Source organism: Sminthopsis crassicaudata, chromosome 3 (assembly GCF_048593235.1).
Source record: "Sminthopsis crassicaudata isolate SCR6 chromosome 3, ASM4859323v1, whole genome shotgun sequence".
Classification (NCBI taxonomy): Eukaryota; Metazoa; Chordata; class Mammalia; order Dasyuromorphia; family Dasyuridae; genus Sminthopsis; species Sminthopsis crassicaudata.
Genome location: NC_133619.1, coordinates 563,624,352 through 563,642,601, shown reverse-complemented (window position 1 = coordinate 563,642,601; position 18,250 = coordinate 563,624,352). Strand labels below are relative to the sequence as shown.

The following is an 18,250-nucleotide window of genomic DNA, read 5'->3' as shown; positions in this document are numbered from 1 at the left end:
ATGGCTGCTGCTGCTGTGGAAATGCTGCAACAATTGCAGAGCCAGATCACGTGTCCCATCTGTTGGAAGTACTTCTGTGAGCCAGTCACCATCGGGTGTGGGCACAGCTTTTGCCGAGCATGTCTCCCAAGCTCAGCAGCTACAGCTTTCTCTTGCCCTGAATGCAGGCAAGTGTCTCAGGTCAGAGAATCACCTTTATGTATCAATGGGCGCCTGCTAGAGCTGACTGAACTGGGGAAACAGCTCAGCTCCCAGCTGTTGCAGAGTGCTGAAGGACAGAGGCGCTGTGCCACTCACCAGCAAGTCTTGGAGTTCTTCTGTGAAGACGACCAGACATTGCTCTGTGTCAGATGTTGCCAAACCCCAGAGCACGGGGCTCACAGGCACTGTCCTGTTGAAGAAGCTGCTCCCAATGTCAGGAAGAAGCTGCAGCACCTTCAAAGTTGCTTGGAGAAGCACTTTGAGGAAGCAAAGAAACTTCTTGCTAGTCCCAGACCTCTTGTGAACTGGCACAAGATGATTACAGAAGAATACTACAAAATGTACAACCTGCACTTATTCAAGGAATGCCCTTTTGCTAGGATTGAGGAAGAAGAAAGAAGTGAGAAGGACAGACTTTCCCAGCAAATGAGAACCCTTCAGGACCTCATGCTAGATCTCCAGGAAGCAGAGGGCCAAGCCAATGTGGATCTGCTCCGGGATGTCAAGCAGTTGCTGGAAAGGAGCGAGTCAGTGTTGTCCCAAAGGGCCAAGGCGCTCATCCCGGAGGTCAGAGTGTGTCCCGTCCCTGGCATGATAGAGATGCTCAACCGCTTCAGAGTGCACATCAGGTTGGATCCTGCATCAGCCAGTCCTTGCCTGATTGTGGCTGAGGATCTGAAGAGTGTAAGAGCTGGAGAAGGCTGGCCGGTGGACACCCACCCTGGTGATGACGGGCATCTTCACATGGTCCTTGCTGAGCAGGCCTTCAGCTCAGGGAGACGATACTGGGAGGTGGATGTGACAGGATTACCTCAGTGGATGCTGGGGATCCACACCCCCTGCTTGAAGAGACAAAGTGGTGGCAGCAAGACCCATTGTCCCTCTGTGTTCTTTCTGAGATGTGTCAGGAAGGAAGAGGATTACTTTTTGCAATCCTACCCTGGATCGCTGGACCACAGACTGAAAAGCCCTATTCCCAGGATAGGACTCTACCTAGAATACCGTACTGGCATTCTGGCCTTTTACAATGTTCTGCAGAGTTCTCTTATTTATCAGTTACCTGATATTTCATTTGTAGCTCCTGTTAGACCCATGTTTTCTCCTGGCCCCCCACTTCCAGGAACAAAGCCTGCTCCCATGACTCTCTGTGCACTGGATTCTCATCTTTGTTCTTGCTGCAATTCGTCTCTCTGAGCATTCCAACAAGGAGGAATTCTCAGCCCACCACTAGGCTCCCAGGCTGGTGTTTTTCCATTTCCAAACTTCCCCTGCAAGACAAGGAGCATCACCAACTTGTAGATGGCTTGCCTTTCACCCTGCAAGCTGAAGAGGACTCTTCCCATGTATGTTGTGCCTTCTGATTGGCAGTGGATTCTGCTTATGAAATTTCAAAACATAGCAATTCTTTTTCAGCAGTTAAAAAAAAATAACAACACACATGAGGACTGTGGCTTTCATAGTCTTCCTAGAATTTCTCAAAGTTCTTCAAAAGCCATGGATTTCAAGCTATTTCACTCCTATGTCACTTGAATTACTGTTAACTTATCTTTTACTCCATTCAATAAAAATGTGAAATGAATTCTAGCTTTTGGTGTGCTTCTTTGTATCTTTCTTGTTGTGCATTTCTTTCCTTTGTGTCAAGCTCTTTGTTTCCTCATTTGGGGTTTTCTTGGCAAAGTTGTTTGTTACAATGAATTTAACTTTGCTAAAATTATCTTTATCTCTTCAAGGAATCTAAAGAATTTTAAGGAATCTTGGTTTCTCTCTGCTCCTTGGCTCTGTCCCTTCCATTAATTGTTTTTTAATTGACCTCATACATTATAAAAATTCAACTCATATTACTGTTGCCACCCTAAAGAACTTTGGGGTCTGATGGACTGCAGAAAACTAACGTGAGAAGGAAATCAGTGCCAATATGGATTACTTCAGTAATTACGGAAAAAAAAAAAAAAAAAAAAAAAAAACAAGGTCCTTCTTTAATGTCAGCAATGCCAGTAAATCTTGCTCACAAATTACGATTTGTTGAAGAATTTGTCAATTCATAAGTCCTACTGACAAGCTGGAAAGTGTTGTTTTCTACCTTCGTCCATTTGACTGGATATCTTATGGATCAGAATAAAAATTAGAATTTAAAATTTTATTCCCGTTCAAATGACAGGCCGTTGATGAATAGGTGTTTTCGACCAAAATAAAGACTAAAACAAAAAACATCAAAGAATAAGGTAAAAAAAAAATCAGTTACACAAACATGTTGGGAGTAATTTTTTATTTGGGGCAAGAACCTGAAATCAAAAGGGGTATGTATCATTTAGAGAATGACTATGCACATTATGGTCTCAAGATGCAATAGAATGCACTTGAAATATAGAAACAAAATGATGAAAAGAAGCGTTTCAGCAAATCATGAGAAGTCTCCCCATTTGGGCACCTGTATAAGTTAAGAAATATGCATCACTTTTTGAATCTTCTGTACTTTCATTGCTTCTCTAACTCCTAGAGATCAGTCCTTTATAAGGCAAAAGTAAAAGGGGAAGTATAGGTAGAAGAGGCATATAGGGAAGTGGTCTCTTCATAAAAGTTAAGCAATATGGTGATGTCATATTTTGGTGAATAAAATTACAACAAACACAAATTTTTCTGCAGGACAAGGCATTTTTATAATTTTATAACAGTCATGTGTAAACTATTAGTAAGATGGGTGACATAGGTAGGCAAAAATTTCCAGTATGTAAAGGGCTGAAACTCTTGAGTCAATGCAATGAGGTTGGACTATCAACCACCTGAGGCTAATTACTAAGTGGACAATACTCTATAAGAATATGCTTGCAAAATGGCCCTTCCCACTATCCTGTGCTGGCCCAATTGTTCAGTGTATACAGAGAATTGTGGAGGGATTAGGAGGTACAGTGGCACTAGCCAGACTCATCCTGGGCAGCAGACTAGGAGGTGAGGTCTCTGAGATCCTACTGGGCCATTCCCTTCACTTCTACTTCTAAAGACCAAGAATAAAGACTTTTCTTATCCTGACTCCATCTGATTCTAAGGTATCCAGGGTGATAAAGTGGTCTCCACATTAGCATGAACAGTTTATTACTTAGTCTAGCAGTAACAAAACACTGGGTCTTAGACTTCTATCCCTCAATGCATAGGTGCATTCAGGGCCAAGAGGGCTTTCTAAACTTAAGTATGTGTTCTTTCCTTTCATCTGCCATTACAGTATTAGGACCTATTTTATCAAAGATAAAACAATGCTGATTGGTAGATTGGCAAATAGTGTGACATTAAAGTTCAGATGATCAAGTCACCCTCTGCGAGTAATGGAATGTTCATTGCTAGCTGGGCTTCAACTGCCTCTAATAAATCTTCCCTGGAAAACATAACCACTCCAAACTCTTGTTTGGTCTTTTCCTTGGAGATCAAGCCACAACCAAATTTGAAAAGGAGAAGCAAGAGTAGTAGAGTTGTCCCCTGGGGAGAGCCCAGAACAAGCTAGATTTGTTTTTTTACTGACTAGTAAACAAAAGCAAGGGTACCCACTTTGAACTGATTAATAAATAGATACTTTGAGGAACTAGACAGGAGAAGTATCCTTTTGAGCTTGCCTAAGAGATGGGGTTTTGGCAAAATAGGGAAGAAAGATGGATTAAAAAGTAATATTAATTATCAAATGTTAGAACTCAGTATTGTCTTCAAGATATTATAAACATTACTCCACATTTCTATTACTCTACACTGGAAAAGAGGGTGGAAGAAGTATCTTTTTACAACTCTTTCTTATATCCAATTTTGGGTTATTGTAAATTAAGCTCACATTTAAATAAAAAATATTCTGATTAGTATTTAAGTTCTTCACAACCTGGTCTCTTTCTGTCTTTTTAATTTTTGTGTTTTTACTTATTTTACATTACTCCCTTCCATGAAGTTCCATTCCAGTGAATCTGTCCTGCTGGCTCTTTTCCATAAAAAAAACCAAAACACATTTTTCCTCTTTGCACAGACTTAACCTTTGGCATAGACATTTCTGGCTTCATGCAAGAAGAAGCTTAGACACTTGAAGTACAAGAGGGGAAAGTTCTTTCCTCTTTTACCATTTGTTATGTTTAGTGGAATAAATGAGTGTAAGATGAAAGGAAAGTTAAGGGACTCTGGCACAGTTAGGCAATGTTTGAGATGTGACATGAATCTAGGTGTTCTTGAAGCAAAAGCCAAATCTCCATATGTGCCATCACACTTTATCTTTCCTTATGTATAATTCTTAAAAAAAAAAAAAACTCTCCATGAATGCTCATCAGCAGAATACTAAGTGTATTCCTTTTCTAGAGTCCCCTCCTCTCTGAATTTCATCTTCTAATTGGAGCAGTTGAAAATGCTAGATTTTTAGAATGTCCTCTCCCTTATATTTGAGAAGACTCCACTATCATCTTTAGTCCTGTCAGCTGATCCTTCTCACTTTCTTACAAGGCCCAATCAAGTAGTTTCTGAGTTTGAAAAACCAAACTCTTTTTAATGTAGCTTGAATCTCACTTTCTCCAGTCAATCACTTTAGAATTTAGAATGATTTGCAATGTGGCAAAGAGTGAGTTCTAATTCCCAAATCTTGAGTTTTCAGATTTAACAAAAACAAGATGACTTTCTTTCATTGCTGCTATAAAGTGTATGTCTGCTCTCTTCCACTGATCTACTTTTCTTTAAACAAATCTGATAATTATATCCAAATCATAAAATTTGAAGCCTATTGCTGCTAAACCTCCTTTTATTTATTTTTTTCATTAATAAGATTTTATGCAATGAATGAAGGAGAAAGCAATAAATGTTGGGAGAACATGTGGGACAAGAATTCACTATTGGTTAGAACTTGTGAAGTAACCAACAATTTTGAAAAACAATTTGAAATTTTGCTCAGAATTCTAAACCGTGTATACCACTTTCACCCAGGAATAACACTAAATGCCTCTGTTGATTAAATGAAAAGATGGTAAGAGAAAAAGGAAAAGTATCTATATGTTCTGAAATACTTTTATCAGTTCTTTTTGGCAGCACAGGACTGGAAATTGCGGAAAAGTTTCATCATTTGGGGAATAGCTGAACAGGTTGTAATGTGTGATTGTGATTCAATACTGCTACTATATAACAAATGATAAGCTCAATGATCTCAGCAAAACATACAAAGAAATAAAGATGCATGAAATGAGGAGAACCAAAAGGACACTGTATACAGTAACAAAATATGGTTTTAAGAAAACATTTACTGACTTTTTGACTATGATAAATTCCAAACTTAACTGCAAAGGATATATAGAGGAATATGTCATCTGCACATAGATAAAGACCTGATAAATAGAATCATGAGAATGGTGTATGTATACACATTCATGGAAACACACACACCCCCACCCACACACACACACACCCCAAAAACATATTTGTGCCAAATGTTAGCCATCTCCAGAGTGGGAGAGTGGAAAGAAGAAAAAAGTTAAGGGAAAACAAAACAAAACAAAACAATTACCAGATAACTTTATTATACATTTTAAAGAATTTTTATGTAAATCCTTCCCTTTCCCCCCTTATGTTCAGAATAATTTTTTTTTTAAATACAGTGTGCAAAATTAGCAGATCAGTAAACTCAAACTACACTCTAACTCTCAAATTCACACTGAATATCTAAATTTCTGAATATACCTAAGGCTGAAATTGGAATTCCTCCTTAACTAACTAATTGCCTTCAAAGAACCAAAGAGGGGGCAAGTTGTCTATATACTTCATCATTACTGTTGGATTAAGCCATGCTGCAGCATTTCTTTCTCAATGTAACATTCCTCCTATGGTTTCTTACAAATAGAACCAATTCTAAAATTCAGAAAAGGAAATCAATATTTATAAATAAAAAACTTTTTTATTTTTTTTTAAATGATTCACTCAGGATACTTCCTTTGAATTTCAGCCCCTCTCAACTCAAGGTAGAAATTCACCTACCTGGTTCAGCACAAGATGTAAATTCAATTCATTATTGGATTATCCAGGATTACCTCTCTGCCAAAAGCCTGGTTCTGATACTTCCTGAAATTCACATTTTTGTGATTGCATTAACATTGGGCACCATGGAATTCCTACCTCTGAGAAAATGGCTATCACATATGAGTTTATTCTTGGCTTTGGAGGTCAGGAGAATTCACCCCTTGAAGGAAGGAGGGGCTTCATGAATGTGCTTAGCAGTATATGAAAGGCCTAAGAGGAGACAGACTTAGAGTTTCCTTCACCTGAACACAGAGAGGAAAGGCAGAACAGTGGAAGCTGAAGAAAAGATCCCAAAAGAAAAAAGATAGCTAAGTTTTTTCCATTAAAAACTTCCTTTCTGGGTCAGGAATGCAAAAATGGCCATCACAATATGGCAGGCATTGAGGTTGAGAACTGTAGTTCACCACAATATAATATAAAATTTTGGGAATGAGTCTTCTGAACCCAGCAAATGGAGAAGAGAGAAAGATTTCATGTTCATGGGTTAGGAAACAACATGTCAGAACAAGTGGAGAAAGTCAGCTTGCTAAAATAAAAAGCTTGGTAGGAATCTGGAAGGATTAGTATCTTCTCTTGTCCACCTAGTTATCTGAATTTCTCCCATTATCAGTTTGGGAAATATAGCTTAGAAATTACCATTCTTTAAAGAACATATTCTTTAAGCCAATGATAATCAAATGAACTCAATGGTAGAACCTCATAACCAATTAATTGTCAAAGTTCAAAAGAGATAGAAAAAATAGACAATGCTGAAAGGTCTGGGAGAAGACAGATGAACTGAGACACTACTGCTGGATGTGTGTCAGGTTGCCCAAGTAGACATTTACAATTATGCCCCCAAATGGATCTAAAGTATCAAGAATCCATAGATTTACATGAAGAAATGTCATAGATGAAAGAGTACAAAGACAGAATATCATCAAATTTAGTCAAATAGTCATCCTATCATTTTTCCTTGTAGTGCAGAATTAGAAAGACCCTTGGTACTATAATTCTGTGATTGCTATAAGAATCCTTGAGAGGATTCATAGACTTCAAGAGGCCTCAAAGATCTCCAAACACTATATATTTTTGGAAAGAGATGTGAAATCAATTAGCCTAAAGAAGCAGAGTACTGGAGTGGATCAGAGGTGAATATTGCTGAGGATATGAGCAAGGCTACAGTGGATAGATTACCTGGTTTGGAGTCCAGAAGAGTTCTCATCTGAGTTCAAATGTGGCCCTAGAATCTTACTAGCTTTACAATCCCGGGCAAGTCACTAAAACCTGTTATTTCATCTCCTATAAAATGAGCTAGAGAAGCAAATACCGAAACCACTCGAGTATTTTTGCCAAGGAAACTCCAAATGGGGTCAAAAAGAGTTACATATCACTAAAAATGATTGAACGATAAAGAATCCCATTCATCTGGATGAGAGAGTAACTTGGCAACTCCAAAATGATGCAGGCTGTAGCTCCCTTTAAGATTCCTTTTCTAATCTCCACCTTCCTTTGGGACTGACCTTTGATTTACAAGATCTGGTCAAAACCACCCTTTTGTATTCCAAGGGGAGAGATCTGGATCTGAGCCAGTTTGGGCTGTACCCAGCCCCCATTCTAATGATCTGCTCAGGTAACCCAACCCCTATCTGGTGGGTTCTGGCTCTCCAGGAATCCACCTGGAACTCCACGCATAAGCCTCTTTAAGCCAATAAAAGAGCCAAGGGGGAATCATCCCTTGGTAGAGAGTTGAAAGATGTCAGCAATATGCCTTGCATCACAGACTGTCTGTCCCACCACTTTGGTGTATTTCTTCCTCTATCTAATACCTTTTACTAACCAGACTTTCACCTTACTTCCAAACCCTACAACAAACCTCTTATCAATCTAGGCTTTCGGGCCTATCAATTCATTTAAGGGGACTCTTGCCGCCACTAGACCTCATTTAACTTTGTGTCCTTGTGCCGAATGCAAAGGGGTTGCAGGGGAGCACCGTTTGACTCCCTGTACCCCGAACTTGCCACTAGATCTCAATTAATCCTAATTTTATTGAGGTATAGGCCTCATCATTAGGTATATACCTCATCACAAAACTTTAGATCCTTTTGTTGGGGCAGACTGGAGCCATCATGGATTGCCATTTCCTGATCTCTCATTCACAAAATATATTGATTTTCCAAAGTGTGTATGTCAGATAGTAGGATCTCTGATGTCATGACTGGTACACATGCAATAACTCTTGACTAAAAGAAAACAAATCTCTTTAATTTAAAAACACTTGAATTGGTAATTACTTCCTAATTATAATTACTCTTGGGTGCTAAGGAAATAATTTTCCAGGTTTCCTCTTTTTTCCCCTGAAAACAAAACCTTCAGCTCAAATGAACCTCTGCCTAATATCTTTGGCAGTTGCTCCCTCAACCCATTTTCACATTTATGGCTATTCCTCTAAGTATTTGGTAAAGTATATTGGTTTTCAAGTTCTCTTTCCTAGTAGCAAACTCCTTTCAAGAGGGGGATCATGATTCTGTATTGTTCTAAATCACTCAAGACTTTGACAAAACCTAAAGCTTAGTAATCATTGAATAAGTAGTTGATTGATTGATTGATGAGTAAACACAGAGATTAATTGTTTGCCTAAAGGAAATGGGGAATAACAGGATAACAAATTACAAAAGTTTTTTTTTTTTTTTTGGGGGGGGGGCAAAGTCCCTTATATTTTACAATTGCTGTATCTCAGTACATACAGATTATGAGCATGGGGAAGTGTATGAGGAAAATTTAAGCCCCAGCCCCTACTCACTTTGGTGTTGTGTCCTGCTCTAGTTTAAGATATTCCCAAACTGGATTTGTAATGCCGGAGAAACTGAGGCAAGATAGAGATTAGAGAGTTTTTTAATATTTTATTAATTGGAGAGTTTAATTGACTGGACAGGACTCTCATCTCAAAATATCCAGTGATGAATGGGGGAATGAAAATCCCTTTTATAGCTTTTCAGACAAAGGAAAGGAAGAAGAGCAGGAAAAGTTAGAAGCCTTGGTTCTGTCAGGATGGGGGTGGGGGGGAAGCTGTAAATTTTTTTTTTTTTTTTTTAAGCTGTAAATTTTTACTAAAAGCCAGAGTCAGAATGTTTGAATAACAGAAGTAAAGATGTCAGTGAAGTATCCCAGATAGTCTTATCTTTTGGAATATCTTAGAGGGGCAGTGTCATAAATTCTTGGGGGCAGAAGGAGCTAGGAGCCAGAAAGTCTGATCTGCTCCTCCTCTCCCACTGACAATTTATAACCTTAGAGCTCAGTCTTAATGAACCAGGGGGGTTTTACGACTTAAGGGACTGAGGCAGAACAGTTAAGGAAACTGAGATAGAACAATTCAGGGAAACTCAGTCAGGACAATGAGGGAAACTAATGCAGGGAAACTGAAGTAGAACAGCTCAAGGAGACTGTGGCATAACAGATTTCACATGCTTAGAGCCTTCAGAGGATATCCCAGGTAGGTGCCCCTCTGACAAAAGTTTTTGTTATTGCTACTGAAGACCAATTTAGAAAGTTCTGGGAACCTTAGAGATCATCTAATTTCATCATTTCATTTGACACAGGGAGAAACTGAGACCAGAAGAATTTTTTTTAGTGAGGAACAAATTCAGTATAGAATTTGAGCATAGTTTCTGGCTCCAAATTTCTTATTTTCCCTTTGTAACAGAATGTTTCTTCCATTATTATTTATTGCTATTATTACTTATTATGCTTGTCATTTTGTTACATAAGCGGCATAACCAGTACATCACTGGGACAAGAATCAGGAAGACGTACTTCCGATATCCAGCCTCAGATATTTATTTAGCTGTTTAATTCTGGGCAAGTTACTAAACCTCTATTTGCCTCAGTTTCCTTGATTGTATTATTATTAGGGAAATAATATCCCCTAAGTCTTAGTCATTGTGATGATCAAGTGTGGTGATATTTGTAAAGTTTCTAGCACAGTAATTGGCACATGGCAGACACTTAATAAATGTTGATGGATTATTAGTTGTTGTAGGCCAGAAAATTATAAAAGTAATGGAAAATTCCAAGCTTCATTAATCAATTCAGTAGTGAATCCAGAGGGCCTGAATTTAATTAAATCTAAAATCTTCCTCACTATGAGAGGCCCCTCCTCTTGCGTGCTAACTACTTTTATATACTTACTAAAATAAGGAGACATTACAATTTACTGCTTCCTCAATTCTAGAGGGGGGTGAAATCGTTGGATGTCTATCAATCATAATTATGTCAGCAGACTTTTTACAAGTCATGACACCTTCACAGGTCATAAATTCCAGGTGATCCAAAGATCCTAAGACCCTTTCAACAACATCTCAGGAGATTCTACAAGACATGAGCCCCTAGGGTTTGACCAATGCTAGCCTACAGTCTAAGGAAGTTGTGAGCTTGAAATAAAGATCAGTAGGGAGTGGTCAGAAGTGGTTTGTAAGAGTGGTTCACTAGCAAGTGAATCTTATTACAGCCTTTCCTAAGTCAAGGAGGGGATCAATGCAACAATTACATGCTATTACATTACTAACAATAGGAAAGTAATTGAGAAACATAATGAATATAATCTTCAAGGAGGATTAATTCTTATCCTAACAGCAACTTAAATTAATCATTCTGTTTGATTCACTTATACAATCACTGATACTCATTAAATCACAACAAATTGATTAAATAATGATTGATTTGAATAAGAGTATCAAAATTATCTCATACAACTTTGGAAATAGGAGAGCTTTCTGGTTCTGAGCAACTCACTTGGCCTCTCATCCTACAGTTCCCTATCCACCATGCAGACAATTTCAAGTACTTGATGGGGGTTTTGTGTGGACCAAAAAAAAATAATAATAATAATAATAATGTATGAAATGCATCTTAAATGTCTAGGGTGAAACTAGATGTTATTGCATGTTATTGTGTGTATCTTTCCAAGTGATGGAGTCTATACTTGTTAGAGATGAGGGATATCATCAATTATGATTTTGCTTGCTATGGTGTTCTTGAAATGTGCTTTTTAAAACTTCAGAAATGAAGGAGTAGAAATATTCTTACACTGCCTCATTTTCTCTTTTCAGGATCATGGCTGATGAAGTGCAAGAGGGCCTTTGTGTTAATTGCTTGAATGAAGTCATTAAGCTAATCACAGTTGAATGTGGACATATAATCTGTATGTCTTGCTTAAGGAAAAATACCTCTCCATCTTCTTGTTGTACTACATGCTGGGAATTTTCTCAGTTAAGAACTCATCAAGTTGATATTGCCATGTACCCTGAAGAGGAAGGCATATGTGAGATACACAGGGAAGACCAGAAGCTGTTCTGTGATAGGAACAAGACCCTACTCTGTGTGACCTGTTCTAAGTCTAGGAAGTCATGAGAACCACTTACACTGGTCCATTGCAGTGGCTGCTCTTTATTACAGGGTGAGTCCAACACAACTTAATGGCATTCCTTCAGGAATGGCACCGATTGTCCATGCACAATTTCACTGTTTCTACATTAGTTTATCACTTAGATCTGAATACTGTTATGTCAGAATGATGAGGAGTAAACTGAGGTCTAAACTGAGATGGGTCAGCTCCTTTTCTCTCTCTCCTTCCTTCCCCAAAGTAACCAAGGGCGGGGTCGGCAGCAAAGGAATTTGCTACTTAATGCTGTATGGAAACATAGTCTTTATTGATTAGAATGGAAACACTGGAGAGCTGGTGGGCAAAATGGCTGCATGGTACAAGACCAATTTTGCAAAGAATAGGTTTTTGAGGACTCTGTTTTATACAAGAGCACAATCATTCAGATACAGTGATGTAAGGAGGTTCAGGAGAGTGATGTAAATAAGATAAGGATTCTCTTGTTATCTTTTGGGGACAGATGGAGGTCTCTTCCCAAAAAGGAATTTCCTGCTGGCATTTGGTCTGTTTGAGCAGATTAGAATGGGGGCTGTAAAACCCTGGCCAGATCAGATAGCCCATACTAGTTTGTCCAGATTTTGTATCCAAGGTCCAAGTCCCAAAGGAAGTTGGAGATCAAACAAGGAATATCAAGGGGCTATCGCCCCCAACAAGAATGGGTTCATGGTCTTTCCTTTTGTGACTCTTCCTAACAAATAAATGAAATAGTACCAGCTTATCAGGGTTATTGAGTTTCTTAGTATGTCACAGAACTCACGCTCAGAAAGAGATTTCCTAACTGTTTATTCCTCTTTCTTTACAGAAGAAGATGCAGAAAAAGATGGAAATCTTGCACAGAAAGGTCAATATAGTTCAGAAAATTTTATTAAAAGAGAAGGAGCAACCTTTAGTCTGGGCTGTAGTATGGAATGTATTCAATAATATATTAAATATTCCCAATCATAGATGATTTTCATTAAAAGCCTCCCAGAATTAATTGACTTGTTTGGAAAGTGAGGAAATTGAGGTTCATAAGTAGTATCTCACTTATCACATGCCACTAAGGAATTCAATTTTTTTCAGCACTTAAGTGTATATCCACTTTATTATTATTATTATTATTATTATTATTATTATTTAATGGCATTTTATTTTTCCATATGCATATAGTTTCCAACACTAATTTTGGTAAGATTTTGTGTTCCAGATTCTTCTCCATCTCCTTATCCTTCTCCTCTCCCCAAAACAGCAAGCAATTCAATATAGGGTAAATTGCAATACAGGTGCAATTTCTCTAAACATGTTTCCATATTCATCATGCTGAGCATAAAAAAAGCAGATTCAAAGGGGAAAAAACAAAACCAAACAACAACACAAAGGTGAAAATACTATGCTTACATCATATTCAATCTTTTTTTCCTCTCTGAATGTGGATTGAACTTTCCATGAAAAGTTTCCTGGCATTGCCCTGAAACACCTCATTGGTGAAAAGAGCCAACGTTATCACAGTTGATTGGCACATAATCATGTTCTTACACTGTATAATGTTCTCATTCTGTTCACTTCACTTAGCATCAGTTTCTGTAGGCTTTCTTTGTTTTGTTTTGTTTTTTGCTGAGGCAATTGGGGTTGTGACTTGCCCAGGGTCACACCCTGAGGAAGTGTTAATTGTCCAAGGCCCAATTTGAATTCAGGTCCTCTTGAGTTCAAGGCTTTGCTCTATCTACTACACCACCTAGCTGCCCCTCATGTAAGTCTTTTCAGGCTTTTCTGAAATCAATGTGTATATAATAACTTAGAGAACAATAATATTAAATTACATTTATATATCATAAATAATTAGGTAATTCCCCAATTGAGGGGCATCTACTGAATTCCAAGTTTTTTGCCACATAAAAGGAGATGCAAAAACATTATTTACATGTGTGAGTCGTTTTCCCTCTTTTATGATCAAATTAGTTCAGAAATTTGAATCAAACTAATATCTTCTGACCTGAAATCCAGAGCTAAGTCTTAAGTTGTCTAGTGTTGGAGATGACATGCCATCTTGGTTCAGCTTTCTGATTTGTTTCCCAGTCTTAAGACTCCTTCATCAATCAAAACAGAAAAATGAGATTTCAAGGGAGAAGGAGATTAACCAGATAGAACACATTTGATAAATACACTTTGAGAGGTAAAGAGTTTGCTAAGCAATAGTATGAATTGATCACAAATTGGCATTGAAAGAGTACTTGGAAAATAGTGAATCACATTATCCTTCCACCATCATCTCCTGCAGTAATAATCTGTCAGTAAACACATTTTAAGCTTTTCCTAATTTTAAGTACTGTGACTTGGTAGAGAGAAATTGAAAGACAGAATAAGCCTCAGCCCATCATGATCTCTCAGACTAATGAAAAAGAAAACATGAAAAGAGACATGTTTGGCCAAGATATATACAAGTTAAATTGAATATAATCAATAGGAGGAAGAGACTAACATGAAAAAAAAAATTGAGAAAACTCTCCTCATAGATTGGAGGATTTTATCTGGAGTTGGAAGAATGTTGATCAGGACAAAGTGAGTTCCTAGCATTAAAGGAATTCCAGTGCTAAAGAAATCTGTGGATAGAAGAGCCTCTTTGAGTAAGAGCAAGGAGGCCATTGTCACTGCACCCTAGAATACATGGAGGGCAATGATGTTGAAGAAGACTGGAGAGCTTAGACACATATTTCTGATGCATTTCCAGTCAGGCAGGCATGTTCTTTTTATCAGACTTAGGTATTTATTTACTTAATAATCCCCCCTAGTAATATTAAAAACATTTTTTTTTTACATTTGTTTTATAGATGTTTAAGTTCTAGGCACTCTTCCTTATCCTCACCCACAATTAAGAAAACACATGTGAAGTTATGCAAAACATCTTCTCAAAAGTAAAGTTGTGAAAGAAAACATAGATCTTCTACCCTCATTAAAATAAAAATCCTCAAGAAAAATTAAATAATGAGAGAGAAAGAGAGAGAGAGAGAGAGAGAGAGAGAGAGAGAGAGAGATAAGCAGAGTGAAAGAGAGAGAGAGAGAGAGAGAGAGAGAGAGAGAGAGAGAGAGAGAGAGAGAGAGAGAGAGAGAGAGAGAGAGAGAGAGGGAGGGAGAGAGAGAGAGAGAGAGAGAGAGAGAGAGAGAGAGAGAGAGAGAGAGAGAGAGAGAGAGAAAGAGAGAGAGAGAGAAAGAGAGTGAGAGAGAGAGAGAGAGAGAGAGAGAGAGAGAGAGAGAGAGAGAGAGAGAGAGAGAGAGAGAGAGAGAGAGAGAGAGAGAGAGAGAGAGAGAGAGAGAATGCTTTATTCAGATACAATCAGTTTCTTCTTTGGGTATGGATATGATTTTTCATCCTACATCCTTTGGAATAGTTGTGGATGATTGTTCTATTGAGAATAACAAAGCTAGAACATTGCTATTCTTTTTTATACAATATATTTCACTTTGTTCATAAAAGAATTTCCACGTGTGTTTTTTTTCCTCCTGTGAGCATCCTGCTCAATATTTCACAGAGAATGATAATATTCTATCACAAATGGGCATCCCTGCAATTTCCAATTATGTTAGTCTTGAGAAGAGAGCTGCTATGAATATTTTTTGTGCATATTGGTCATTTTGGGGCCATGACAGGGTCAAGGCTGGAACTGCTCCAGCAAGTCATGCACTGGGACCGTATGCTGGACTGCCATCCTGGCATCATAGTCATAGACCTTTCTGCTGAGCTTCTAAATTGCCTCCAGTGAGAAATTTTCTACTCCAGTTTTTGTAGTGTTCTGATGCTTTCAAATTTATTTAGAGTCATTGTGTTAAGGAATTTGAAGCAGTTTGGGGGAGAGGTTGAGTGAGTTCCTGCCTTTATTCCTTTACCTTGGCTCTGCCACATCAGCTGTCGGTAGCAGAGGCAAGTTATAGTTCTCTTGCAATAGGTAACCAATTGCTGTTTTATATTCTTACTAAGGAGAGCGCTACAAATACAGCATCTGTTACACAACTTAGGTGCATTTGATGAGGAGAAATGACTTCAGAGGATCAGGATTTCCCCAGAACTTAGCTGGTTTGGGTCTAGTAAGAGAAAGACATGCTTCCTTTAGCATGTGCTGGAGAAGTCCATGAAGGTCAAGAAGAGTGAATTGCTTCTGGTGGGGAAGGTTCAGGAAGGGTTGGCCTTGCAGCCATTAGGGAATAACATGACCAAAGACACAGAAACAGGCAATCTGGGTGACTGCAGGGATGGTCTGGCAATTCCAGATGCTTCTATAAAAGTAGAGGGCTTTAATTCATGGAGAAGAGTAAATTTATGGCAAAAAAGTTTCAGTCATACTTAACAGGAAATAGGGAATCATGACAATATTATAAGGAAAAGGGCTTTTGAAAAAAATAATATAATTTCAAAAGACAATTTAAAAATAATTTTTATAAAATTTTGGATTCCAAATTTTCCTCCCTCCCCTCTTCTTAAAAAGGTAAGAACTTCAATATGGGTATTATATGTACAATCATGTAAAGGATAATTTTAATACCGGTATTAAATAGTATTATTCATGTTGTGAAAAAATTAAATGGGGGAGGGGAAGCAGCACAAATTTCCAATTCTTTACCACTACAAAAACAGGTAATATGAATATTTCTTGTGCATATAGGTCTTCTCTGTCCCATCTGCTTTTCTTTTCTTTTTTTTTTTTATAATATTATCCCTTGTATTCATTTTTCCAAATCATCCTCCCATCCCTCCACTCCCTTCCCCCATGACAGTTAATCCCATACATTTTACATGTGTTACAATATAACCTAGATACAATATATGTGTGTAAATACCATTTTCTTGTTGCACATTAAGTATTAGATTCCGAAGGTATAAGTAACCTGGGTAGATAGACAGTAGTGCTAACAATTTACATTCACTTCCCAGTGTTCCTTCTCTGGGTATAGTTATTTCTGTCCATCATTCATCAACTGGAAGTGAGTTGGATCTTCTTTATGTTGAAGATATCCACTTCCATCAGAATATATCTTCATACAGCATTGAAGTGTACAGCGATAAATTGTTTAACATCAGATATCTCCTATCCAAACTGAGATTGTCAAATTTCATCTTAATTCAGGGACTTAGGACACTAGTGCAGACCTCACCCTAGATTACTAGCAAATATTCCATATCCCTCGTGATTTTAATTTCCAAAGTACAGATCATAAAATAGTGACAATTTCTCCAATGACTAACAAATAATTTTCAGGTTCACCCAGTTTTAAAATCCAAATCTATTCCCTTTTCTTATATAGATGAGTGCATGTGTATGTTTGTCCAAAAACATATGTCAAAACAATGTCAAAGCCAGGGGACAGAGTTACTGTCTCCTCTACATTCTCAGGCTGAGTGTTAGATCTTCACTTCACTTGGCTGGCCCAAAAGACTCAGTGAGAAGCACTTGACCTTTACGTTTTGCAAAATGTTTTATTCACAATAACCTTTTGAAGTAGGTTGTGCAAGGACTAACCCCTCTCTCAGAGGAGGAACCTGATAAATTTACCTAGAGTCATACCACTTATGGATGTGAGATCTGGGGCTTTACTTTTGAGACCAGTGCTATTCAATGCCTTTCATCCAACTTTGGTCCCCTGGTCTGTTTTCATGCTTATGAATCTTTTTTTCACTCACTCCAGTGATATGCTCAGAAATGTTCTATTTTTCTTCTTTTTCTTGAGGGCTGCAGTGATGCTAAGAATGTGTTAAATTTCTACTATGCTAATCACTTTACAATTATTATTCACTTGATCCTCACAACGTTGCTGTTATTATCCTCATTATATAATTGAGGAAATTGTGACAGGCAGAGGTTAAGTGACTTGCTAGCAATGCTTAGTTGCCTATCTCTCGGGAAGAACAAATGACAATGTAGGCAGTTCATTATCAGATCCTTATTAATAACTGGGTATTATATTGTAAAAGAGACAATAAGATATAGTATATAGAGAGCTGACTTCAAGGACTCAGTTTCAACTTCCACCTCTGTTATACATTGGATATGTGACCTTGGACAAATCATCTAACTTGTTAGTCTCCCCCCCTCCCCCCCAGGTAATATTGTAAAACTGAGTTTTAGAACAGTTGTTGATCCACATCGGTACAGGGTACTTTCTCCTGGGAGTTTTCTAAACTACTTAAATCACAGATCACATAATTCTGACCCCCTACCCAGTATATGTACATACACATATACATATGCACACACATGTACAAACAATACAAATTTTCATCTACATACATGTACATATTTGTCTGTGTACACACACGAAATTCTCCTCAGATTGAACTCTTTCATGGTAGAATAAATTATTTCATATATGTATATGTATATAAGTATGCATGTATGTATGCATCTATGTGTATGACTATATAACCAAGGGACCAATCATCATATTCTTTTTTTGTGCTGTCAGTTGCCTGTATCCAAAGACTGGTCCTCTCAAATTGATTATACACTTCTTCATAGTTTGTTATGGTGCTCTAAGAAAATTCCTTAATAACAACTTGGTAACTACTGATTACATTCTGGTCCCTCTATTACCATGAAAATTGAGGGAGAGAAGTAAATTGCTTCCCTTATAATAATTATATTC

The 18,250-nt window shown here is 37.8% G+C and overlaps 1 protein-coding gene across 1 annotated transcript; it reads left to right on the top strand.

Annotated features, from left to right (window-relative positions):
- On the top strand, positions 1-1,395 carry LOC141562394 (E3 ubiquitin-protein ligase TRIM21-like). The gene has a single exon (XM_074302435.1). It carries the CDS (start codon positions 1-3, stop codon positions 1,393-1,395), a length of 1,395 nt encoding a protein of 464 aa, XP_074158536.1.
- Positions 1,396-18,250: the final 16,855 nt, after the last annotated feature.

Excerpts from the sequence above, each read along its gene's own strand:
- LOC141562394 (XM_074302435.1), top strand. The coding sequence starts at position 1 with ATGGCTGCTGCTGCTGTGGAAATGCTGCAACAATTGCAGAGCCAGATC.